Consider the following 26,664-nt stretch of genomic DNA (forward strand, 5'->3'; position numbering starts at 1 on the left):
AGGAAACTTACAAAATGAGCCATAGCTGCGCCAAACCCGATACTTGAGTTTGTCAGGAAAATATTCACTCAGGAGCTAAACAGCATACTACTGCTGAAACAGCACTTATCTCAGAGCTGACTTATTCCAACGCTCTTCGGGCTTAGGACCGTTTAATCCTACACGTCGTCTTTTATCGTTGTCGTTATGCCTCGTTCTTTGACTGATTAATAATAGACATGCGGTATGGTTCTAACCTCGACAATCTTGTTTGTTTCATTATTTCAGTCATTATTAAAATGCCTACAACAGCGTCAGTCCTTTACTACATGTTTTCCAGCTTCCACTGGTGCTTCCGGTGTTCCTGCTGGTTGCCAGCCTTGATACTGGCCCGAACAGTGTACTAGAAGTCAGGGGAAAGATTGTTATCATAACTCCTCATTGCCATCCGACGACCATCGTAAGTCGTGGTGTCATTTTGTGCAACAAACCCATGCCCATAACGCGATGGACCAGTTAGAGCCACCAACTGATTGTATGATTATATTTTTATTAGTTATAAAGACATGCATTGGTAATAACATGAATTGATATTTCAGATTTCTCCATATAGTGCTGCATTTTTCAATATTAAAAATATGTTTAATACTGTTATAAAGATACAGTTTATGCCGTTTGTTTAATACCCAAAGGATAAAACAAAATATTCGCTGCTTTTTCATAATCTTTCTTGTATGGCTGCATGAACGTAAAGCATTAGTAGTACTAAGTAACTTTGAAAAGTGAATATTTGCAGACCAATTATTGAATTCGAAAGGTAACATTAACTCATGAATTTTTATTTTAGGTTCGTGTACAGAAAACCTGCAACATGTATGATTTGTATGTACGTCCTACAAACTCTCTGCTGATTTATGAACAAAAATCTAGTAACAAATTTAACTTATCGGATATATTATTCATGTTTGTTTGTATATAAACAATTGCAATATCTCGACTATAGTACTATTCGAAATAGCATTTATAGCAATCACTGGAAAAAACAACAACAACTGCTGGTTAATTTTCATCAGACGACTCAACGGAAGTGGTCATCAGGACATCCGCAATGGGGCTAACATGGCTATCTGTTGTGACGTCATTCATAAAGCTGACATGACTTTCACCAGTATCAGCTATGACATCACTCACTAGCTTAACGCTAATCTCATTTGTAACGTCATTCACAAGGCTGACGTGACTATCTGTTGTGATATCATTGACAGGACTGACGTGACTATCGACAGTGACATCATTTACAATGCTGACATGACCATCAGTTGTGACGTCATAGTCACTATCTGTTGTTGCATTTTGAATATGCACGTGCCCCGACCGCCTTATCACTGGGTTACATGTTTGTGTGCATTGGCGGGAGTAGTCATGGGAACTGCAGAACGTGGTGTCACACTCAACGTCAATACCCTCGTGGCTGCTCGTGTACTCAAAGTCTTTGAAGACGAAGCGAGTCTCGTGTGCTGACTGCGAGATAAGATGAGTATTTGAATCCATCTCACACCTGTGAAAATGATTTAAGACGTGTTGGTTAACAGTGAAAGTGTACATGTACGCTATATCTAATAACTGATTATAAATATATTTCTGGTGCAAATATAAACATGTCATCATTTTTTCTTTGAAATACATCAATCAAACACACTTGAGTGAGGAGATTTACGTTTGTGTAATCATCGGAATTAACGTTATACGGTTAACCGTCAACGTCATGCGTAATTTATCATATTTATATCACCGTCTTTCGTGTTAACGATAGTTTAAAAATGGAGCAGCTCATGGCTCCTATTATTCAAATTGTAATTACCAGCTAAAACATTATAACAACAGTACCCATTTTTAATGAGGAAGTACTCAAGGTTGTTTGAGGCGCTGTTGGCGGGGCGCGTGAAGCAGGAGTGCACGCGCATCTTCACGGTCCAGTCGCTCGTCGTGGTGAACACCTTTACATACACGTCCGTGCCGACAGGCACGTGCAGCGGATTTCCGGGGAGCGGCATCCGGAAGTTGGCGTCGCGATAGAATGTCATGTTGACGCCGTAGTGACTTGCGCCCGTGACCGGAACCACCGTATGTTGGTTGTTGTCGTGATGGATGTGCCCTTTTGGAGGGAAAAATGGGGAATTATTGGTTTTAAAAATATCAAGAAGAGAGGCAAAATTATTCTGTACATTTTGGTTTAAGTAGTAGTTCTAAATACATATAAATCTTATTTAAAGACATACAGAATATTGAAACAACAAAAGCAGTACATTGAAACGTTGACTGTAAAAGAGAACTATTTAATATGATAGTAATGCTACTTTAATAAGGACTTTTATTTTATCATTTATAGAAAAGTGCTATATATAATGCTAAAACAAGCAATACCCGAAGAAGTCTCGTTTCTTTGGACGTCACACTCCACCCCAACCGTCCAGTTGTAATTGCGGATGATGAAACTGTAGACGGGGTCGTGCTCGGCGTACACTAGCTCGTTGGTGTAAACCAACGCGTTGTAACGTTGCTGTGTTAAAGAGATTAGTAACAATGTAGTTTTCAGGTCTTTCGTAGAAAATATATTGAGGCGCAACCAGTATTGAAGGTTGATGATGGAGGAAGTCCATTGTGATTTATTTCAAGAATAACCTCTGTGTTTTTTTAAAAAATGAACTTAACAAAAACAACAACTTACTTATCAAATTATCGCCCACCCATGTTTCAAATTGAAAACAAAGAATCAAACCAATCATTTAAGCCTGCGTGAGCCATTGCCAATGTGAACCGGTAAACATTATTCATGCCACAAACAATATTAGTTCAATAAAAAAATAATTACGTGCTTTCACGTTCATGCGTGAAAAACAAACATTAACATGAATGAAACGTAGGAGGGTACTATTTTTTACAATGGGAACAAATAAAAGTCCAAAAGAGTGTAAAGACCGTCTCCGAAGTAAGGCATTGACGGAGTCCCTGGCGGAAGTGCAGGATGCCCCATTCCTCTGTGCCTGTGCACGAGTTCTCTCCCAGGTAAATGTCGGAGGCGAGGGCACCGGGGGCAGCCAACCGTAGGCGATTCATGTCCACCTGGATGTCCCAGCCCTGCTCGTTACAGCTCACACGAATCGCATCGTACACAGTGTAGCCTGTAAAAGTGAACAATGACACACTTAATCTAAATCCTGCGACCATTACATTTTCGTTTATTTGCCCTCTACCATTGCTGACGACATTGGTATAATGACGGTATATCATTGATAGTAAACAGAGACCAACTGACCCTATATTCAGCGACCCCTACATTTTCGTTTATTTGCCCTCTACCATTGCTGACGACATTGGTATATTGACGGTAAATCATTGATAGTAAACAGAGACCAACTTACCCTATATTCAGAGACTCCTACATTGTCGTTTACTTTCCCTCTACCATTCCTCACGACATTAGTGTAATGACGGTTAATCATTGACAGTAAAGAGAGACCAACTTACCCTATATTCAGCGACCCCTACATTGTCGTTTATTTGCCCTCTACCATTCCTCACGACATGGATGTAATGACGGTTAATCATTGACAGTAAAGGGAGACCTACTAAACCTAAATTTAGCAAACCACAACATTGTCGTATTGTTTTCCTCGCTGCTCACTTGACTGGTGTAGTGATGGTAAATGCGTGTACAATCATAAGCGAATTGTTAACGCCTAGCGTCAATGCTTACATGTAGTCATCCTCGGCACCTCAGCGTATCATAACCTATACCCTGGGCAAATCAGCTGTACAAATCTCGTACTCATGAATAATTAATAAGGTGAAATCCAGCCGCTTGAATGGTCGCATGAGACACACCTCATGCGGTGCGGTAAAGGCCGAGAAGTTTTTGATGTAATCTCGATTCGAAATAATCCAATGAGATCACGGCTTAAAAATCGTTTTGGGCAGGATATTGTTGAATATGTTTCAGAAAGTAGATTTTTTTCCTTTTTGTTATCGGCTATTTCATCGGTCGGAAAATGCTTATGAATATTCAAGATTTACGAAGTTTCCCTAGCCAATTTCCCAGGGTATCATATGGTTATGATACGCTAGAGTGCCAAGGATGACATGTAGTATTACTTGAATAAGAATCGTGGGAATATACCGAAATTGAGATATCACAAGTCCCTTTTGTGTATATATATATTTATCACATAAATCATGTAATGGGCCATATACTTTTTTATTTATTTGCAACTTTGTTACTTAGAATCCAACGTATTTTGTAAACTGAAATACTGGCCATCGCTTTAAAGTTGAGATTTTACGACCATTGACTCAAAAGAGAATATCCATTTTGGTAATAGGTTTGATACAAATGAGTCTTGAATAAAGCTTTGTGGCAAGGGTCCTGCTCCGTAGATGGGGGGTCGCGGGATCCATCACAGGCTGCGCTTTACCCCTCAAGAGGTTAAAATGATATCGATTACCGTCTGCCGGGCGCTCGGCATTTTCCAATTAGTAATATTTGGTGATAAGGAATACGGGTATCCGTTTGTGGATACCATGATTGTCATACAATACAGCTATTATTGTCTGTTATTTGTATTCCAAGTAATAAGGATTCTTTATCATGTACTAGAAACATGACAGTATACATTTGCATTTTTATGGGATATTTGATGACTATTTGGGAACATATTATCGCCAACATGGCTGATTTTGTTACGGAAATTGCAGCATTAACTTAGAAAGGAAAGACCCTTCATATGTGAATATAGGTGAGAGTTTACCTGAGGTTGTCATCCACCAGGGCTGATAGGTTGTGTACTCTGAGGTATGATACCACCAAGGATCAGAGGTCGTGTATTCCGGGTTGTAGGCTGGAATATAATTGTTCTCGCACATTATCAAGGAATTGAAAAGAACAGGCGTTGTCATAATGTCAGTGAAAAGTACAAGAAAAACACACAAATCAGAAAAGTATCGATAACTAAACCTGTAGGTCATATTTACATGCAAGTATCTACAACATATGTAAATAATTCAAGAATACCGATTTGTCATACATGTATATCATTCCATGTTAAATAATTCCCTACATGCACTATAACTTGGTACATTCGTATACAATGAACACAGTACCATAACAGTCGACACCGGCATCCTCGCTCCTACTACAGTCATGGCGGCCCCAACCCGGATGATAACAGTCCCGGACATCGGACTCGTACCCGTTGCAACCGAGATTGTCAAGCCAAATAGTTCCCGATCCACTTCCAAAGTGGGCACTTCCGTATGGGCGACCGTATCTAAGAATCACATGAAAAAGGTAGGAACATGCTTTTATGAAATACAACCTTCTAGCATATGCATCGTTATAATATTGTTATAGTGCTACACATTTTTAAACGTTTGGTTTAAACTTACTTATTTCATGAACATATACAAGTGACAACATATATTACATTCTAAATATTTAAGTTTTTGATCGAAAGCTAAAAGCTTATAAAGATCATCTTCTTCTGTAGAAAGCAGTTCAATATACTAATGTGGTTGTCTTTTAAGGATAAGTGCATTTATAAATAAAACATCAAAATACATCATAAATGTATATATCGCTACGGAACTAAACAAATGTTTTATATGTTAATGGAAAAAAAACACATATATGCAGATCCATGAAATTTGTAATATAGAATAATCATTAAGTGATAAAACGTTTCAATGGAAAATGGAATCATATATCACATATATTGATGATGTGGCCATTCCGACTTTACTAGTTCTAAGGGGACATTAACAGAGCACTGCGATCCAAATGATGTCAATAACCCGGGTACCAGTATTTACATTTTCATCACAGAATATACATGACATAGACACGCTTATACAACGGTTATATCCTAATCCTAAGCACCACCGCGACGTAACATTGAAGTATGAAACAAACTCAACTTAAGTTTTAAAGTTTGTTTTATTGTTTGTCAAATGAAAGGGCGAAACTATTTCTCTGTTCGTGTGAGCTCAGTCACCAAGATGGGGGAATTTCTATGGAAAGTACCTTTGACATATAGCAAGCGACAAGCAAAACACATAAAAAGCACCAAACATAGGATGAAAGTACTGTATCAGTCGGGAATTGGGTACTATGAATGTATCCCGGTACCAGCCAAAATGTATCCGGTCTGCGTCCTTGCCCAAATCAACCAAATACACTTTAACAGTTCAAGAGTTTAAGTAAAATCATCGAATGTTATAATTACTGTTCCCCCTGGTAATATCCAAGCATCCTACAGATGACCATGACGTCTCTATGATCAAAGCTGTCGTCACATACCGTGCCCCACCGCCCGTTGTGGTAGATCTCCACCCGACCGGAGTAATAGTTGGGACCGTTGACAAGGCGGATACCTAGCGAGGATAAATCATAATGTTGTAAGTTTGATTACATGCCTTGCCTAAACGGCCGTTATTGTAGATATACACCCAACCAAAGTATGAGCAGTGACCGTTCATAAGACTGATACCTGTCGGGGATAGTACCATATTATTCAAGTGATATCACAGACCGCTCTACTAGCAATTGTGATAGACCTCCAAATATCGGTTGCCATGAGAAACAGCAAGTTTGAGTGTGCGGCCTTTCCAAATATTTTTATCTTTTCCCGGGATAATAGAAAAGTCATATTTTCTGTGAAATGAAGTTATGGTAGATTTCGTTCATGACTTCGAAGCGATGTTAATATCAGCTCAAATATTTTATGCTTATATCTTTTTTGAAAGTTTTAGAATAAGCATCACTGATTTTGGCTTTAAAACCGTGTTTCCTTTTTTAAATGGAAATACTTTCTAAATCTACCTTTTAAATTTGGAGGAAAGGCAGAATAAGTAGCGTTAAACCCTGCCGATGCGACAGACCCGTCCGTGGTTAACACTGCAGTCATTGTGGGCCCGGTAGAGCAAATCTCCGTATCGTTCCAGCTTATTCCAGGAGCAGCTGTTGAAGTTACGCTTTAAAGAAAAAATAATAATCAAATGGATCTAATTCAAATGAAACTATAGTGATAAACCTACCCAAAAAAGATGTTCTGCAGTTCAAATTCAAAACAACAAGGTAACCCGCATTATCACAAAGGTTGTACAAAGAATGACATAATTCTAGGAAATTGAGATACACCTATATTTCTATGCAATGAAGCAGTGAACAACCTCATGATTACTCCTTTAATGCGAGTTTGTTTCGTTGCTTTGTACTTTATACAGTGTGATCAGATTTCAATCGATCACAATAACATTATGTACCTAAAGAAAATAGAGTTATAAAAGTCTTTATACGTGTATTTTGGTCAGTACAATTTATATGTATCAAATTTCGGACCACCAATGACGATATTATTATAAAACAAGAAATAAAATTAGTTACTTTTGTTAAAAAATTAAACGTAACATAAGGAAGTCACAAATGTATACGATATATACCTGCTTTATTATAATTATTATTATTAATTTTGTTTACTTTTTTTATTATTATTTTCATTATTATTATTATTATTATTATTATTATTATTATTATTATTATTATTATTATTATGGTTGTGTGGTGTCCCTTTTACTTTTTGAATACGGCACACAATGTTAACAATAACGAGATGTAAGTAACGTACATCAACATGTCTCTGTCAAGATACCATTATTATGATTCAATATCTCACAAATACTTTAAAGTTGCACTCTCACAGATATACCAATTTTACAACTTTTTTCTTGGAAAGAGCAATTTTTTGCTTAAATATCTGCAAACCAATGATATAAGATTGCTGACAAAAAATCAGATCGTAGATTTTCATTTTTCCGTTCGAAAATTAATGTTTTATGGAAAATTGCATAAAACATCATCTGCGATCCAATTTTTTGTTAGCAGTCTTATATAACTGGTTTCCATGGATTTTCGCAAAAATTGGCTCGTTCCAAGACAACAAAAAAAAAAATGTCAAAACTTTCAATCTGTGAGAGTGCAGCTTTAAGGAAAAATGCATGTTAATACCTGCTTATTAATTGATACGACGAATAAGGGCCATCATAAAGCAGAAGATGGTCACAGCAGCTCTCAATGAACATGTCCTTAATATAGAGACACACCACGTGACCGCTTGGAACGCTTATGTGGTACGTACACCGTAAGTTGTTGTCGTATTGGTAAGGATAGTTTGGTGAGGCTATATAGCCCGACCAACCGTTGAAATACCCTCCACAATTGGGTGAATTTGCTGAAATGTTGGCAGTTAATCATGTTACTGTTTATCTCGAGTTTAACAATTGATCAACAAGTCGTTAGAAGCGTCCCAAGCTCAATCAGAACAGAACGGAACAGAACTGAACAGACGTTTATTAAGACTCATCCGTTAGTACATAGTATTGACACATGATGATTGAGATATTAAGCATACATTTTGTGTTACATCAGCAAGATATAAATTACAGTTGTGTTGCTTGATACATCAAATATTTGTACGTTTATGACACAATAACATTGCAGTATTAGAAGCAGTATAGTTACAAAGCACAAACCGTGTTTCGAATAATTACATAGTGGTTTTTAGCATAGTTGCAGAGCTTAATAAACTCACATTAATTAACCGAGTTCAATAGTTGGTAGTTTTTAAATACAGAGGGGCGTACATCATAAAAACGTTTTATGTACTTCTTCCTTATAACACACACAATGAAACTGATATTCAATATTAACTTGGCTGTAAACAAATATAAACACGTTCATAACGTGGACTACAAGTATCTTTCGTGGCCGTGAATGTACGATAGGTTCATCCGAACCCAAGCATAGGGTGTTTTGTGAAAACGAAGTTTCGAGTTTACGCAGAACACTCTACGCGAGGGTTGGGATGAACCTATCTTACACGAGCGGCTATTGTAGATGCTTTTTCTCCCACAAAATAAAATAAATTAAAAAAAAATGTCTTTTTTTCGCTGGAACTCTTTTGTGCGTAGTGAAAATAATGTGCGATAGATAAGTGATAATTTGTGGTTGTCAAGAATATGCTCGCAGTTATTCATATTATGTAAATGAGCAAATCGTTCTTCAAATAATTCTGAACAGAGGGCAGCATTATTTCCTGAATGATGCGCGAATTTTTTTATGATGCCATTTGAAGCGAGAATTAATTAATTTGGATCTTAAATATTGCCACAAGAAAAGGTTTCCATGATGCTACAGACGACGGTCTTAAACAAGGGAGGTAACTGTGTGATGAGTTACATACGGGTACTTGTTTTATCTTTGCCCGTGGGCAAGATAAGAATTTCCAGCACGGCCAAACTTTTTATTCTACTAATCTGAGGTGGGAGATTATTTTTTCTAGCATATCGTTGAGTTTGGATGTACATACATTCGCAATATACAAATCTAAATGCGGTATTTCGTTGATAATTTGCAAAACATTTTATAAAAAGAATACCGTTGTCGATTTTTACGTCAAATGCACCCTCTTAAGAACACCTAAGACAACCTCGTCATATTTTCATGCCACTACTTATCGGGACATATATATTTGCTCTTGTCCGTTCGTCCGTAAGTTCGCCTGTGATGTAATTACTCTGACACGCACAGTTTTGTTGTAATTCAAATAGAGTCACAAATATTATTCAATAGGCATAATTAAATTTATTTTATCTGAATACACAATTTATTGTTATTCATTAATATATGTGCAACACAAAATCGACTCCTCTTTATAATAATTTTGACTAAGTAAAGCCCCAAGATAAAGTTTTTTTTCTGGGCTTAACAACAAACAGAACCCGAAGTGCTGATTAACGTTCTTATAAATGTTCATGGCTGTAGCTCAAAGACTCATGTAGACAAACACGACACAAAATGTACACCTAATTACACATTCTTCAGACCTTTGCACTCACAGCGATACTAATAAACATCTATTGCTTCCGAGATACGATTGTAGGATAAAGAGTATAATTAGATAAATTAAAATAAGTTGATCCTATGACATTAATAGCTATCAAGGACAAGTAAAAGCACAACTCTAGTTATTAGATAAATATGAAGTATAATGTATGTGTTAGCTTAGAACAAACTAGATGAGAATTGATACTTTGAAATGAACACTTGAAAATTAGATTTCTTATTTGATAAAGACCGACGGCTCAAAACAACCATTATGAACACAATAACGTGAAACAGTATTCGGTAAAAGCAGGTGGAATTGTGAAGTGAATATGATACAAAATATAATATGATACGTTTTGGTGATGTGTTGTTGTTTATATGAGTTTATCAAGATGTGCCCGCGACCATTGACTGCATTATATTGCTTGACCCCGCCGTGACGCCATCACGACTTAAATTGTGTTTTAAATGTCATTAGTGGCATGAAATAGAAGTGACTGCAATCGCAGTCAAATCCTGAAATTGCAAAACTTGAAGAAACAGAGTGAGATACAAGAGATCCGAGAGCGATACCCTAGCTCTTTGCGAAATCACCTCTTGGCTCTTCAACGTGCTCGAGATTATAAGTATCTTTCATGGCCGAGAGTGTAAGATAGGTTCATTCCGACCCGAGCGTAGGGTGATTTGCGGAAACGAGGTTTACCTACGCGAGGGTCGGGATGAACATATCTTACTCGAGCGGCTATGGTAAATGCTTTTTCTCCCATCTCAGTTAAACAGAATTAAGTGAAAATGTATTTTTTTTTGGCTGGAACTCTTTTGTGCTTAGTGAAAATAATTGCGTACGGATATGCGATAATTCGTGGTTGTCATTGATATTCGCGCAGTGATTCAGAGTATGTAAATGGTCTGATCGGTCTTTAAATAGTTCTAAGAAGGGTGAAGCATTATTTCTTGAAAGGTGGGTGAAAACTGTTTTCTGGTGACATTTGAAGCGAGAAATAATTAACTAGCGTTCTAAATATTGCCACTAGACAAGGTTTCCGTGATGCGCTACAGACGACAGTCTTCAACAAGGGAGGTAATTACACTGTGGTGACCATTAAAAGAAGTTCCATCCGGGCATTTTATCTTCGCCCGTGGGCAAGATAAGAATTTCCAGCATGGTTAAATGAATGGACTAACTTTCTTTGGTTGAACCAGTACTGAGTACACCATTTCCTCAGTTCTACCCTTTAAATGCCGAGCGCTAGGCAAGGAAGCTACTGGTGTCATATTTAAACGCCTTTCGGTTTGACGCGGCTGGGGTATGAGCCAACGACCTTGCACATCCGAAGCTTACGCTCTACCACTGAGTTACCGGGGCGGTCATGTTGTTTTATTATTTATATTTTCTTATTTAATACTTACAAGAAGTATCTGGAGACCAAGTCGAAGGAGCTTCTGTTGTCATTGCCGATATTTGCCCTAAATTCAAAATCGATATATAAAAAACCTTGTTTGTCATTGAATCGATTTGCTCTTGTTTTAGAACAAAAAATAGTTTGCTCGATAATGCACCTGCAAACACTTAGTTTATAAAAAAAAATAAGTTTAATGTTAGATAGTAAAATGGCCGAAAACAAATACTTCAAGTTTAAAAAGAAAATCTGGTTTAGTGAGAAGCGAGCCCAGGCTGATACCATCACGAAAAAAATAAAATGATATCCACTCGGCCACAAAGACTCATACATAACGAGATGGATATTTTAACCATTGTTGAACACATTAAAAACATCACGTGATAATGCAAATAAAGCTTAAGCCTTTTGCCGAATCGTGTTACTAACGGTGCTAAAATCGTGGACTTCAGAGACAATATTTGAGCATATATCAAAAGTAATTGAAAGCATTCAGCTGTTAGTTTTGTTTGATTTTAAACACTTCTGGTGATTTAACAAAAAGAATTTCGTAGCGAAAAACAATTCCGTAAAAGTGCATGTTACAATCCATGAAATAGTCCCTTTAATAGGTTTCTATCACTTAAAATATCATTCGTATGTTGGATGTAATATGACAGTACGTTCATATTTCTTTCATGGATATTCCATCATTTATTCCTTCATACACTTATGACGGCTTAAAATACAAAAGAATGAAACAAAATGTATATTATTGAAACTTACCTGAACAATCCACGCCAACATCATCGTAATGACTACAGTAATTATTCGACAACCAAGGCCCGGAATCACACTGAGCTAGACTCCACTCTCCACCTCGACACTGGAGGTCCTCTATCATGATTGCCCCATAGCCTTGTCCCTCAATATAATACGAGCGGTAATAGGTCGGTGACCTATGTGGGGATGAAACGCGCACACTTTATGAACTCTTGATAAGAAAGTATCGTTTTTTTTTTTATAAATTTAGTCACATTAAAATTGATCAGAACGAGATGGTTTTTGTTCTGTCTTTACCTGCCCCAACATAGATAACAAATATATGATAGATAAATAATCTTCGTTTCTCTGATCAAAAGTGATTTTTTTCTGAATCAAGACCATTTGAATACCAGCAAGAAGAATAGAACAAGTTGCATACGGATTCAGTATGGTATTCTATACTCATGTACAACAGGTCTGAGTGGTGTACGGGAATTGTGTTCTGAAATGTTGTCACAATGGGTACCTAAAACAGTCTGACAGAAACGTGTAAAAGTCAGGAATGTACTCATTGATACTTATCAAGAACTTTATGAACGTTTCTTAAGTTCGTCCCGGAAACTCAAACACTTCAGAGCTCACAATGAATATGCTCATTTTTATATTAAATGCGGAGAATGGGGTAGTAGCGCATTAACTCCACTTCTAGTATTAGCCGTAACTAATTCTTACCCATAGTAACCGAGGATATAACACACTGTCTGTGCATCCCGGATGTCAAAACTTCTACTACAAACAGTTCCCCACTGTCCGCTGTAAAAGACCTCGAGTCGCCCACTAGCACTGCCATAGCCACCACCACCAACAAGTCGAATGTCTCCATCTGATGGTATAAATTACCCAAACCAATTATACCCACATTATGTAATACTAAGAACCGATGTACAATAATGCAAAATTTGAATGCCTTGTGAGTCCAACTTTTGTTTGTACAAAATAAAACTCAAACTTTTAACCAAAATGTTGGCCTTTAAAGATTGCTAAAAAGTTCATTATAGTTGAAAAGAAATAGAAACTGCAATGACTTCATAAATAACTGAGGTGCAGTGATCAACAACCAAGGTCCTTTCAGATGATATGATACCAAAATTATATGGCCTCACCAGTCGGGCATTAAAATTTATCATTCAAACCAATAGATCTATAAAATAACAAGCTAAATAATTGTTGATCGGACTTCCTAAATTGACAGTATCCCTCAATGTTATATTTGTAGGTTTTGTTAAAACACCGCAATAAACAATGTAAAATATTTCATTCACTCTAAATGGTAATATTGTTTTGTTAATTTACAAAGTTTGAGCTATATCTCGCAATTATTATATACATATACGTGACATAAATAAGTAAATTTATATGTGATGATACGACGTATTTCTTAAGTCTGAATGAGTGCCTGTTATCTTCGTCAGTCCGACCTTCCATCCATCCATCCATCCATCCATCCATCCATCCATCCATCCATCCATCCATCCATCCATCCATCCATCCATCCATCCATCCATCCATCCATCCATCCATCCATCCATCCATCCATCCATCCATCCAATCATCCGTCCGTCCATCCATCCATCCATCCATCCATCCATCCATCCATCCATCCATCCATCCATCCATCCATCCATCCATCCATCCATCCATCCATCCATCCATCCATCCATCCATCCATCCATCCATCCATCCATCCATCCATCCATCCATTTATCCATCCATTTATCCATCCATCCATCCATCCATCCATCCATCCATCCATCCATCCATCCATCCATCCATCCATCCATCCATCCATCCATCCATCCATCCATCCATCCATCCATCCATCCATCCATCCATCCATCCATCCATCCATCCATCCATCCAATCATCCAATCATCCATCCGTCCAATCCATCCATCCATCCATCCATCCATCCATCCATCCATCCATCCATCCATCCATCCATCCATCCATCCATCCATCCATCCATCCATCCATCCATCCATCCATCCATCCATCCATCCATTCATTCATCCATCTATCTGCGCATTAACTCACCTTCAGGCCTGCCAGTGTAATTATGAACCGATCCATATGGCATTGATGTTGATGTTTCTCCATAGGCTGCAAATGTACGTGTACAATGTTACTGTACGATTTCACGCATGTACGCGTCTTACAAGTGGTAGAAAGGAGAAATAAATAACAGTTTAAACACTTTTGTCTGCTGGCATTAGCACAATTGGGGTCAGGTGCCAAATAGGGGTAGGTCGAAAAACCGGATTTCTTTTATTAATTTTAGACAAAGAATAACATATCCGATTGTTACAACCTTCGTTATATGAAAAATGGAGTTGTCGCTTTTATTTTTAATAATGTTTTCTTTATTTGTTCCCAGTTTTAGTACAATGATGCTTTTTATTATGAAACTATATGATCACAAAGTTTTAAACATTTTATTTTACAGGCAGACTGTATGTGATGTTCATAGTTTCAAACAATGACTGCATCGTTTCTTTGAAAAGTTTTTGCATTAGGTGTTCTGAATTGTATTCATTCGTCTGCAGGTAGAGTTGCGATCTCTAATCATAGAAGAACTTGGGGTTTACCTATAAGTTTATTATTATTTGTTTCATTGTTAAGTTTCCTCAAGTTAATGCATACTTTGATAAGATTAACCTTTTGCGTTTTATCTTTATTTATGATTGTTGGGATAAGAGTGAGGTTTGTGCACTTAGACTGGTTTAAGCCCCCAGTAAATTTACATTTTACTGACCGTTCCAAGGTGGTACCTAACAATCCTTGATAAACACCCCGAGTATATATCTACTGAGTTGTTTGTGCAGTTGTGTGCTGTTGGTCAATGTTTCGGGTTTGTGATAACTTGCTATAGTGTTCTTTGTCTTTGGCGTTTACCATGTGCAATTACACGGATTTTATGTTTCCTCAAGTTTATGCCAATTTTGATCAGATTTACCTTTTACGTTTTTACTTTATTCAGGATTGTTGGGATAAGAGTGAGGTTGTACACACAAACTGGTTTAATCCCCCAGTAAATTAACATTTTACTCACCTTCCAAGGCGGTACCTAACAATCCTTAATAAACATACCTAGTTTTTTTATATATAGTATGTATGCACTGTGCTGCTAGTGGAGTTTTGTGCTGTTCTTCTATGTTTCTTGTTTGTGCTCTTATGTTATTTGTCTTTGGTGTTTACCCAGTGCCATTAAAACGGGTTTATGTTTAAACTTTTTGCTACTGAGCTTGTTCCTGTAGCTTTTCACATAAATGTTGTGATATATTTGAACTTATTTAATTCTCTTCTTGAATCAAATGTGTTACTTTTCAGCATACTTAAAAGAAACATGCACACTAAATATAAGAACATATTAAATGGATATCAATTTGCTTATTATTCACTTCTTTAAATGAGTGTATACTCTCGACATACTTAATGGAGTTTTTTGCAAATGATTTATTTCTTGGTTATGATTAACAAACTGTATAAAAGTGTTGCGATAAAACATAAATGCGAAATTATCCGCTTACAAGACCACGCAATGTTTTGTTACGAACAAATTAAATTGCTTCATTGTTCGTTCTGCTTGATTGATTATACATTTCTTAGGAACTCAAAAAATTAAATTACTTCTGATGTGGTCAGGAACGTGATTTTTACCAAGCTATCGATAATAATTATAAGTAAGTTTTGTAAAGGTATCCAGCGAAACAAACTTACAATAACAGTCAATACTGACATCCTGAGAGTGGTCACAAGTATTTGACAGCCAGACCTTGGATGCACACTGTTTGACGTTCGATTCACCTCCGTAACATTGTAAGTCTTCAATAACCACGTTTCCTCCGGAAGCTGATACCCCTTCGTATATCTTTCCATATCTGAGAGAAACAAAAGATCAAGGTTTACAATACATCTCAAATGGAACGGTCGCACTTTTCTCAATATAAATGATCACATGTATTTAATAAGTATATTGATGCTCGAAGAAGTCCTCTTCAGAAGCCATGAAACATACATGTAGACTAAACAAACGGGGACTAGAAAAGGAACCATACAATCATGGATCAAACACATGCTCGAGTTCAATTTCTTTTTATAATAAAAACAGTACAGCATTTAAGTATCTAAGGCCCACTCTTTGCTTTGGTCCTTGTATATGAGTCGACATTTACGAATAAATAAATATATTGCTGGTTGCATAAGGCCTCTTAAACGCTTCTTAATAGCCTTCTCATAGCGGAAAGCGCCGATTTATTAAAAAAACCTAAAATCAACCTATCAAACATGTTGTGTTGAGGAAATGTTGACAATCACAAATTCTGAGAATAAACCCAAAGGAAATAGTTGTCTACCGTTTTGCAGTGGATGTAGCACCCGATTGTAGAAATATCAATAATCAAATACTGGTACAGGCACGAGATATGTTTAAACGTTAGCTATATATATATATATGCACTCTATCATATTAAGTCAGTGCAATTGTTTTCGGACCAAAGAGAATGTTTAAATGTATCTGTCGCAAGACGATTATTTTATATGGATTCGTTTATATTTTAGCAAAATACCAAAAAAAGCTCTGTAATGTTTAGAAGCATCGAGACTGTGTTCTACTAGCATTGCCACCAAGTGAGCATTACATTGAATATTAATAGGGGAAATTAGAATGCTATTCAATTTGTATTAGTGAACACGTAAGTGTATACAATAAATGCCATTATATTGTTAATATTAAAACGGTCTTGTTTCTTACGAACATATATTAAAATAAAATAAAATATAATACCCTGAGCCACGATAGTAGCCCAATGTCCTGCATAAAACTATCAGATCTATATGGTCGAAGTTTTGTCGACATACAGTCCCCCACTGGTTCTCGTAATAAACTTCCACCCGCCCAGAATGGTAGTGGTCACCGTCAACCAGGCGCGCTTGCACAACTTTATTTCAATGTCATATACAAATATGAATCTGAGGCCAATAAGTAAGCTTATCATAGTGTTGGTTAGTCCAAACATAACGAACATTCGGAATCTCGCACGTATTACGCACGAGGAATTCATTTCTCTTATCGAACTATGTCCAGTTGTCGAATTAGCTCAGGGGTAGTGAACAGGCGACCCAGGATCGATTCCCGGCCTGTGCGCATGTTAGTTTGGTTTGTGGTCACTAAGCCGGATAAGTGGGTTTCCTTCGAGTACTGCGGTTTCGCTCAAAACACAACGCGTAACATTGTGTTGAAATAACTTGTCTCACAATTGATGTAAAATCAGTAAGTTAACTGAACAAAAACATGTTGAAATTAAGTACAAAAATAATATCATTTTCACCATTAATAATTTTCAAAGAATGAAATCAAACTATTAGTTAAAATCAGAAAAAAAAGAATAATGACACTAAAGTACATCAGCAAAATCAAGTTGTAAGAAAACAAAATACTTACAATACGACGCGGTTGGAGGAGGTGTTAGACCATCTTGACCTATAACATTTGAATTTAAGATTTTACTGCAGAATAGTAAATAACAAATATAGAAAATGGCTGACTTGTATTCTGTGTCATTGGCGTTGACCCTGTGCCATTGAAATGGGTTTTTGTTTAAACTTTCGACAAAGGGTATTGTTTCATATACATTTTTAGGTTGCAATAACTAAACAATAAATACTCAGTTCGTAACTATATGAAAAACTCCCAAATGTTGTTCCCGGACAAATAGTTTTCAGATGTGCATAGTCTTTAAGCTTTTTAAAAAGCCAATAAGGTGACATACCGTTGCAATCCACTTCAGCATGAACACTACAGTGACCGTTTTCTCTGTCGATTGCACACTGTGATATGTCATCCTCATAGCCATGACAATTCAAACTGTATATTGATGGTCTTAAATTGTACCCAAACGATGAGTACCTATTAATGTAAAATGAACGTACACAGTCGACATATGCTAATGCAAAATGATCCAAATATCGTATTGAATGCTTTTTGTACTTTAAAGGATCTCTTTCACAGAATTGATGTGGGGCAATATATCTTTTATTTGTTCAGATTCGGTATTTTACTTACCTTTATAAACAAAGTCCAAACTGCAACAGGCCGAACTCATTTGAACAGAATATTCATAATTTTAGATCATTATTAACAAAAGAGTTGTTCATTTAAACTTTTGACGGTTTTTAATCATTGTTACAAGCATTTTGTGCATATTGTTCCGTTGTTTGAATTTAAAATACATGAAAGTGTTCCTTTAAGTTAAACACGTACGTGGAGAAACAAGACAATACTATATTAAATCCAAAGAATGTCTTAATTCATTTTCAACGAATGAAATGTCATTGTGTGTTTGTCAAAGTATATTACTTACATATTGTTAAATTTCATATTGATCGACGTTTAACGTGCCGTTTATATGCCGTTGAAACAAAGTGGTTTGTCTGCTTATTTTGTAACGAAAGCGTCATAATTTATTTATTCTATAATAATTATTAAAGAAGTACGCGAGTTATTGTCCTACAATGATTGTGCATACTTTGATAACACTTAATTAAATGCAAACACTCATTTTTCTATTAAAGTAAATGCAGTAGAGTAATACTTAATCCAAAATATTCCATTGACAATTTATTTCGGCTTCTGTTTATTTTATTTCGGTTTCTTAAACGTACAAGTTCGATCTAATTGGACGTGCATTGTCAGTAAAAAAACAAACAAACAATAACCTATATATAATACCAAAGTGTTCCATTATATAATTCCAGTTGTCTGCAAATAACTTGTGCGTCGTTGTAGCTGAAATAATCGTAACATACGTTCTCCCAAGTCTTGTTGAAACTGTCATATACTTCTACACGACCGTTATCATAATGAGATCCACCAACAAGACGAACCGTGTCTAAAAAATAACCATTGATGACTGTATGAGTCTATAATTTCGAGTATTAGTCTGTAAGAGTTATAACATGTTTTTGTATTACTATACCATATCTAGATGGGAAATAGAACTTCCTTTCTAACTTTGTATCTCCACTAAAGCATGTATTGTTACATGTAAACTTACGACTTTATTTCTGAGTTTAAGAGGCCAACATTGATATATTATTTATTCACACATATGTTTTTGACAAATCCAAAGATAGTTATGTCTAAATATCCGAAAACATAATGTTACCTCACATTTATAATCGATTCATTGTACCTTTACAATTATAATGACCTATATCAAGAGTTACGTACTACAGTCCACAGCGGCAGCGTATCCACTACTACAGTATTCTCCAATGTTTGAGGTACACAAAGACACGTCATCCTCGCTGCCCGTACATTGTAAGTCAGACACCAGTCCGTAATGGCCAACATATTCGCGGGATATCTGGCCAGGGCTTATAAAAAGGAATGTAACACAGTAATTATGTATAATACAAACAAGGCCAATCATACAAACATATCGTCATCCTGATTGGTCATGGACAAAATATCCAAACAGAAGCATTTACAAACCAATATCAAATTTATAAAAGTGTTAATCTTACAATGATTTTATTGGTTTAAACACTATCTACTTCTATAAACCATTTATGTTTAAATCAGTTCGACAAATTTTGCGTATAATGAATATATACAAAAACAAATATGTTTTGCATTGAAAGAAAACATGTAAATTATGCAAACAATATTGAAGACAGAATTGAGAAGCCTTGAAGCTTCATGCTTTGTCTCGCTTCTGGTTATATTCTTACACGTCAGTTCCATTAAGAGTTTTGCACACGACCCTAGCCTCATTGGGCCCAAAGTCATCAGCGCAGATGTATCGCCATGTATCAGTCACATTCACAAAGACAGTTCCGGTCAGATTGTTATGGCCTCCCATCAGCTCAATGTCTGTTTCTGTGTGGTGAAAACAGATTGATACAACTGTAGGCAATAATAGACAATACTGAAGGATAAATGTTCATGCTATCTCAGATGATGATTGTATGTTAACTGTTGTACTTGTTTAACGTAGGGGTAAGTAATTGTGTGACCGCTTGGTCTAAGCTGCAAGTTATCATACATTTAAACCAAGACCCTGCTTGTCTCGAGGCACAAAACTTGGGAACTAACAGAAACTTAGCATTTGGAAATAAGTCATATTTACATTATTGCTTGTTCAGGCATTATCATGTAATGATTATTATGTTTTGCTTGCCATGGATTTTATTTCAATGGAAGCATTCAATACCAAATTCTTTGAAGCTGTTTGTCTTAATTGGTTTAGAAACGCTCTGAACTTTTATGTACGTCTCGCTACACATGTATTTTAATCATATTCGTTATTAATATAATTTTATACTGAATTAGCTAAATTTAAAAATACTTAATTACGACGACCAGTATTATACTAATAATTTTTATTTCGAAATAAAAGTTTGAGCAATATGAAGAATTGAGCAGTATTTTCAAATTCGCCGTACGATTAATCGTAAATTAGCTATCAGCCATTAATGGTTGTTGCTTTGACATGTCTTTATTTTGATAGAAGCTGGGGCAGTACACAACCAAAAATTTCAAATCTTACTGTGGTTATTGTTTGTTAAATCACAAAGATAAGACTAAGATGTCTATAATGTGAGAATAAATAAAGTTTTCCATCGTGTAGGAAACAATTTCACCACATATTATATTCTAGTAGATCGAATATGTTTCTAACAACACCCCCTAAAACAGAAACAAACAAAAAACTACTTGTTACCTAAACATTCCACTCTGGCACTTCTGTATTGACTACAGTATGACTTGTAGAGATTACACTCTGATATGTCAGTTTCATATCCATTGCAGTTCGCGTGAATCTGTTGAGAGTATCCGGTGTAGTGGCCATGCAGTATTAATGCATTCCTGTAAGAATTTCGTTAAGTAAAGTCACAATGAAAACGCCGTCCTCTTTACACTTTGATAAGAATGCAAAATGTTTTATTTTATCACAAAATTATCAGATACAATATAATTCTGAAATCTTAATTTATCTGTGACTATATTGAAACTAAATAAAAGTCCCACTGATCAACGAGCGGTTGTTAGCTCACTGAGAACTATTTTTAATAAATTATACCATGCTCAAATAAGTCACTAGCCATACGATTCTTGTGGCGAAGTTTCTTTTTAGTTATTCATTTGGCCCCAAACTTGCCACACTGGAGTTGAGAGATACAAAGACATACTTTTCTTCAAACTTTTATATATTTCTTTTATTAACACAAAGTTACCACAAATGTATGATTTTAATTTATTCACAAATCCAAAAAGTAAGCAATAATCCAATTTCGTTTTATATTAAATAAAGATGGTTCACACATGTCCCAAATAAACTTATATAATGTAAGTCCAGAATGATCCAACGTTAATTTATCTCTGGCGAATATAAATCGCACGGCTTTATATACTTAGTACAAGAGCTTGAAATGCACGAGAATTCCGAGTTGCATGATATCCCGTTTCAACGGAGCAGTCTCCGGCAGAGCAAAGGCACCGTTACAACACACCGGCGGTTCTAATCCATTATGTAAACTTTAGCGGAGCAATGCCGTATAGTAAATATTTAACATGTGAAAATATAGTACATGAAGTGAATAAACCTTTATAAGAGTTGCATACACAATCTTTAACAATTTTAGTTGTATACAATACTAACATTAAGTATTTATATTGAAAATAAAACATATGACTAAACAAGTATAAATGTTATGCATATAGTCAATGTTACTCTCGCGACAATTCGCGACAATTCTCGGTCTGTGGTAAACTAAATTCTATCTTTTAAACTATGACATGAGGAAGTTAGTTTAAAACGTTTATGTTTTATGTACGCTGAACCTTTGTTGTACAATATGGAACAGATGCATAAAACCACAAACCACTTAATCATCCACATAAATATTCACATAAAATATAAATATAAAACTACAATATATTTATACTTAAACATCTTCTACCTCCCTCGGTGTTATCATCTATCGGTTTGTGCATTGGCTCAATATATCAAATATCTTTCATCAAACGAACACTAGTAATATATCGTTTTCTTACTTTGCATTTACGAAATTATATTCCATTCTGTGTTTATGTGTTTATGATTTATTATTATATTTTTTATACATTGAAGGATTAATATTTTGTTGTAGTAAAAGACCACATTGTAAACAAGATATTGATGTACCGTTATGTGTTTTCTTTCAAAAATAAGGTTATCACAATAATTTTAAATAATAAAATGTTACTTGTACAATAATATTTACCATGTTGGACGATATGCTGTTCTGCAATATACTTTAGCCTCCTCAGGACCAAACCCTTGGTCACACATGTACTCGTAGGTCCCAGTACCTCCGACAGCGTAATTTCCTATCCTTGTGTTGTAAAAGTCAACAGGAGTGTCTGTACAAATTACGTTAAACATGTTCATGTATTTATAAGATAATTATGACTTATGTACAATAAACCCTCGTTTGAAATGGGTATACCATAAAAACTGATATGTGCCGATAACTGATATAGTAGTTTACAGCTTAAATAATAGTATATAACATGAATATATCCTTTTGCTGAATACAAGTAAATTATAACTAATTTGAAAAGAAAATCACCACTATGATATAAGTTCTTATTTCTTTTCTGTATCGCGGCACTTACTGCATTCAATACGAAAAGTGTATCCATAGCATTCATGTCCTAGCCAACGGTTAGACTTGCAGAACAAGAGGTCTTCCTCCGAGCCGTCACAGTGAAGGTTATTTATCCAGACCCCCTCATTTGGAGCATTTAAGGTTTCCGACCTTGCTGAGCCGTTGCTTTATTAACAAATATAGTCATAAACTTTTTTAACAATAATACCTAAATGTTTTGACATTATTTATTTATGAAATGATAATGTTTTTTTTGTTTCTGCGACATTAATCGTACAGCTCTTACACGTTAATCTGCTAATATATCTAACTGCTATATTAAAACATTACAAAAGAAACTAAAAACAAATTAAAACGAAGCGCTGAATGAAAGTAAAGAAAAACGAGATACAAACATCCATTAAGTTCCTTCTTTACAGTTGTAGTTCTGTGTGGATACCACGTGGTAAATTACGTCATATATGCTACATCGGAAGGCAACATTTTGCTTAAAATGAAGACTTAAAACAAAGATAACTTTTCTTTTACTGCACCATTTTAAATGATACAAAAATGCAGTCTATGCCGCTTAAAGAGCCGCGCATTCGTTTTTTTACCGAAGTTTGAAAAGGTGATTAGTTTCATCAAACACTTCGACAAACCTGTGTCAAATTAATGTTTTGTCAGTACTCCGAAAAAAGGCCGATTTGCGAAAGGTTTGTCGAAGGGTTTTAAGAAACTGAACTATCAGTCAAACCCTGGTTTAAGACCGAAGGCGGGGCCCCGTAAGCGTCGTACGGTGTAATGCGATGTACATTAGTGTACCAATCTATTAATGAATTCTCAAAGTTCCATTCAATATCTTTAATTAGTTTTTTGGTTATGATATGGACATATTATTTAAATAAATATAAAGATCAAGGACAGATATTTCTGTAACAATGGGACCAAGTGTAATAATTTTGCGCAGTGCATGATTTCATACAGTCATGTAGAAATGTTTTTAGAAAAAGATTTGATTCAGAATAATTCTTGAGTAATGCCATGGTTAAATATATGCTTTTAAAATGAACAAAAATAAAAACTGCCAAAAGTTATAATTAATGTGCACAAATTTGCATTTACAAAGTTTCAATCTTTTTTAGTAGTTTAAAAATTCACTTCCTGACAAGATTTGTTTAAATTAAGACAGAAAAACCAAAACCAAAAACAATTATATTAATAAAGCTAATAATGAATAGAAATGTTTTCCGGCAATGTCATACTTAACGACAACATAGAACGCTTTCAAGTTGATAGAATACTAAAGTTTACTCTTTGTTGTGGCTAATATTATACTTTTTACCCGTTTCCATTATTAAATTATCATCAAAATGCCGTTTTCTTTGTATTTTTTTTTAAACTGTTATTGTTGTTGTTGTTGTTGTTGTTGTTGTTGTTGTTTTTGTATTATTTTTTTTGTAGTTGTTTGGGTTTCGAAGACACAAATCTTACCAGCTAGATAACGCTTAACATGGAATCAATTTGAAGTAGCACGATACTGAGAAAAGCAGATATAAGAATAAATAAACATCTGCCTTTATCTAGCTCATTCATAAAGTTCTGAAACCAACGTCGGACAAACTGCTAAAGATAATCGCAATGTTTTTACTTATTCAGTTGTCAAGATTTATGTGAATTCGATTCCGAGCATATCATTTTGAAAATAATATTAATATTTTTTATGTCACAATACATGTATTTATGTTTCTATTGGTTGTTCCGTTCTTTTTATTTTTTCACTGTTGTATGTTTTTATTTGTATCCATTTCAATTTATTTTGCAGCTATTTTAATCTATACATTCGCACAAAAATAGCCCAAGGTGTCAGAGTTTCACATATACACAATATCAACAACTCAACGCATTTTTTAGCTTCTCCAACACAAAGAACTATGAATTCAAAACCATAAAATATCGTGAAAAGGACGTTATCGACAAAAAATAAAAAAATAAACATTTTAGGATAAATAACTTTGAAGAAGGTAAGAGGGAGAGAGGTTTGAATATTAAAATGAAGAAATACGTGAATTGATTACGCAATCGTAATAACTCGTCCATCTCCGGCAATCTCGGGAGATAAAGTAATAGTCTAGCGTGATCCGATATAGGTATCAGGAGATTCGCTCTATGTAAGATATTCCAACATAAACGCATGGAGAAAGATGTATACATTACTGAAAACTTTATATAATAAAACAAGTTTGTTCTTTGTTATTCTCTTGAAAGTTCAGAATAACAAAAGCAGTAATATACTGAAATCATTCAACGAAAACACATAGTCACTTACAAAGCGGTTGCAGAAGCATTGAGCATCCCGCACACAACCTGGGCAGTTGGTTGTTGGCTGTAGTATGCCCCAGAGCAAACTGTCAACCATTCCCCTCTGATATCGACCTGCAGTGTGCCCTCGGAGAAACTTTTTCCTCCCGCCAAACGCACCTTTGTTTCTGGGTCATGGAATTGTCGAATATATAATTGAAATACTATTATCAAAAACCATCATCATCATCATCATCATCATCATCATCATCATCATCATCATCATCATCATCATCTTTTATCATCTTTATCACCATCATCATTTATCATTATTATTATTATTATTGTTATTTACAGGCATGAAGGACTCCATGCGTACTTTGAACAGCCCAATTGCGTTCATATCCCCGATAATGACATCAATCCTGCAATTCATTACTTATATTTACACCAAAAGTTCATTATTTCATTCAAGAATTTTTAAAAAAGACTTCCTTTCATTTAGAAAGCCTTTCAGTAATCCGTTCCAACCCATTTTTTTAATAGAACAACCCGACTGTAACCGGAAACATTCTATCAAATGACGTCATAATAACGCGGGAAAAGATCAATCACTTGAAATCACTTTTAAACGTAAAATTGAAACACTTAAAGCAAAAAAAAACATTAAACAAATCATAAAAAATAACACTTTCAAAAATGTTGATTTATATTTTACGGCACCTGCTGACACGATACAAACGATAACAAGATGAACAATTTTCATGTTAATCGTTATGCGATGAATTGCGATCCGAACATATCCGAAGATGTTGCATTCAACGGGCCCCAATTTTACGAAACTTCTTAAGTCCCTTATGACAGGATTTCGCTAATCTCACAATTCCTCTTTGTATTTTATTCGCGTTATTTTAGCTTCATTAGGAGTTATAAGACCTAAAATAGGAATTACTTCTACGGTCATCACAATAAAGCATATTTAATTTACCTAAATCACAATTAAGTATGTGTTTTGTTTATTTGAAATAAGCGACTTAAGGCTGTTAAGCTTAAGAGGTTTAGAGAAATCAGAGCCGGGCGATTACCGCAATTGCCGAAAGGCAGTTCATTTAAGGAATGGAAGTGGAGTAGTAAATATTGCATTATTATTATTATTATTATTTATTTATCTAAATATAACTTACCCCCATATGACGGCGAGAAGTCAAGCAAAAACACAAGTATTAATGAAGCCAAAACTTTCATGGTGGTCGAAGTCACTGTACTCAACGCACATTCAATTATAATTATATATGTTATTAATGTAACGCTATTATCAATATATATGCTGGTATCTTAATATGGTTAGATTTATCAGTTGGAAATATACTTCACATATGATATGGACAAGCAAATAAAGGAGAAATATACCCATACCTAATCTATTTTCACTGATTCAATTTCACTTGTATACGATTTCAGTCTGTTCTGTATATATATATCCTTAAATATATGTTTAGAACATATGATGAGAGAGAGAATATACAGTTTTATCTATAGTTTTCACACATTACAAAGGAAACTAAAATAAAAAAAGGTTAAACCATCGGATCTATTCCGTCTGTTACCATT

General features: G+C 35.2%; 1 protein-coding gene across 1 annotated transcript; it reads right to left on the bottom strand.

Annotated features, from left to right (window-relative positions):
• Positions 1-578: 578 nt before the first annotated feature.
• On the bottom strand, positions 579-26,344 carry LOC128227745 (deleted in malignant brain tumors 1 protein-like). The gene is made up of 25 exons (XM_052938554.1): positions 26,238-26,344; positions 25,082-25,241; positions 22,781-22,938; positions 22,387-22,525; positions 20,844-20,989; positions 19,852-19,999; positions 19,349-19,494; positions 18,848-19,007; positions 17,889-18,025; positions 17,561-17,599; positions 16,904-17,057; positions 15,838-15,998; positions 14,155-14,220; positions 12,793-12,943; positions 12,082-12,254; positions 11,327-11,383; positions 8,039-8,261; positions 6,854-7,005; positions 6,258-6,405; positions 5,137-5,303; positions 4,785-4,874; positions 2,959-3,161; positions 2,404-2,539; positions 1,867-2,134; positions 579-1,537 (listed from the first exon to the last, which is right to left on the bottom strand). Exons 1-25 carry the CDS (start codon positions 26,296-26,298, stop codon positions 1,039-1,041), a joined length of 3,942 nt encoding a protein of 1,313 aa, XP_052794514.1. The 5' UTR covers positions 26,299-26,344; the 3' UTR covers positions 579-1,038.
• Positions 26,345-26,664: the final 320 nt, after the last annotated feature.

The sequence above is a fragment of the Mya arenaria genome, chromosome 3, assembly GCF_026914265.1.
Source record: "Mya arenaria isolate MELC-2E11 chromosome 3, ASM2691426v1".
Taxonomy (NCBI): domain Eukaryota; kingdom Metazoa; phylum Mollusca; class Bivalvia; order Myida; family Myidae; genus Mya; species Mya arenaria.

What these genes read in the sequence shown, in the direction of transcription:
- LOC128227745 (XM_052938554.1), bottom strand. Translation starts at nt 26,298, where the DNA reads ATGAAAGTTTTGGCTTCATTAATACTTGTGTTTTTGCTTGACTTCTCG. An exon ending in TGCCGGTGTCGACTGTTATG is followed by an intron (nt 4,875 to 5,136) that starts GTACTGTGTTCA and finishes ATTATATTCCAG; the next exon opens with CCTACAACCCGGAATACACG. An exon ending in AAGAAACGAGACTTCTTCGG is followed by an intron (nt 2,135 to 2,403) that starts GTATTGCTTGTT and finishes TCCCTCCAAAAG; the next exon opens with GGCACATCCATCACGACAAC.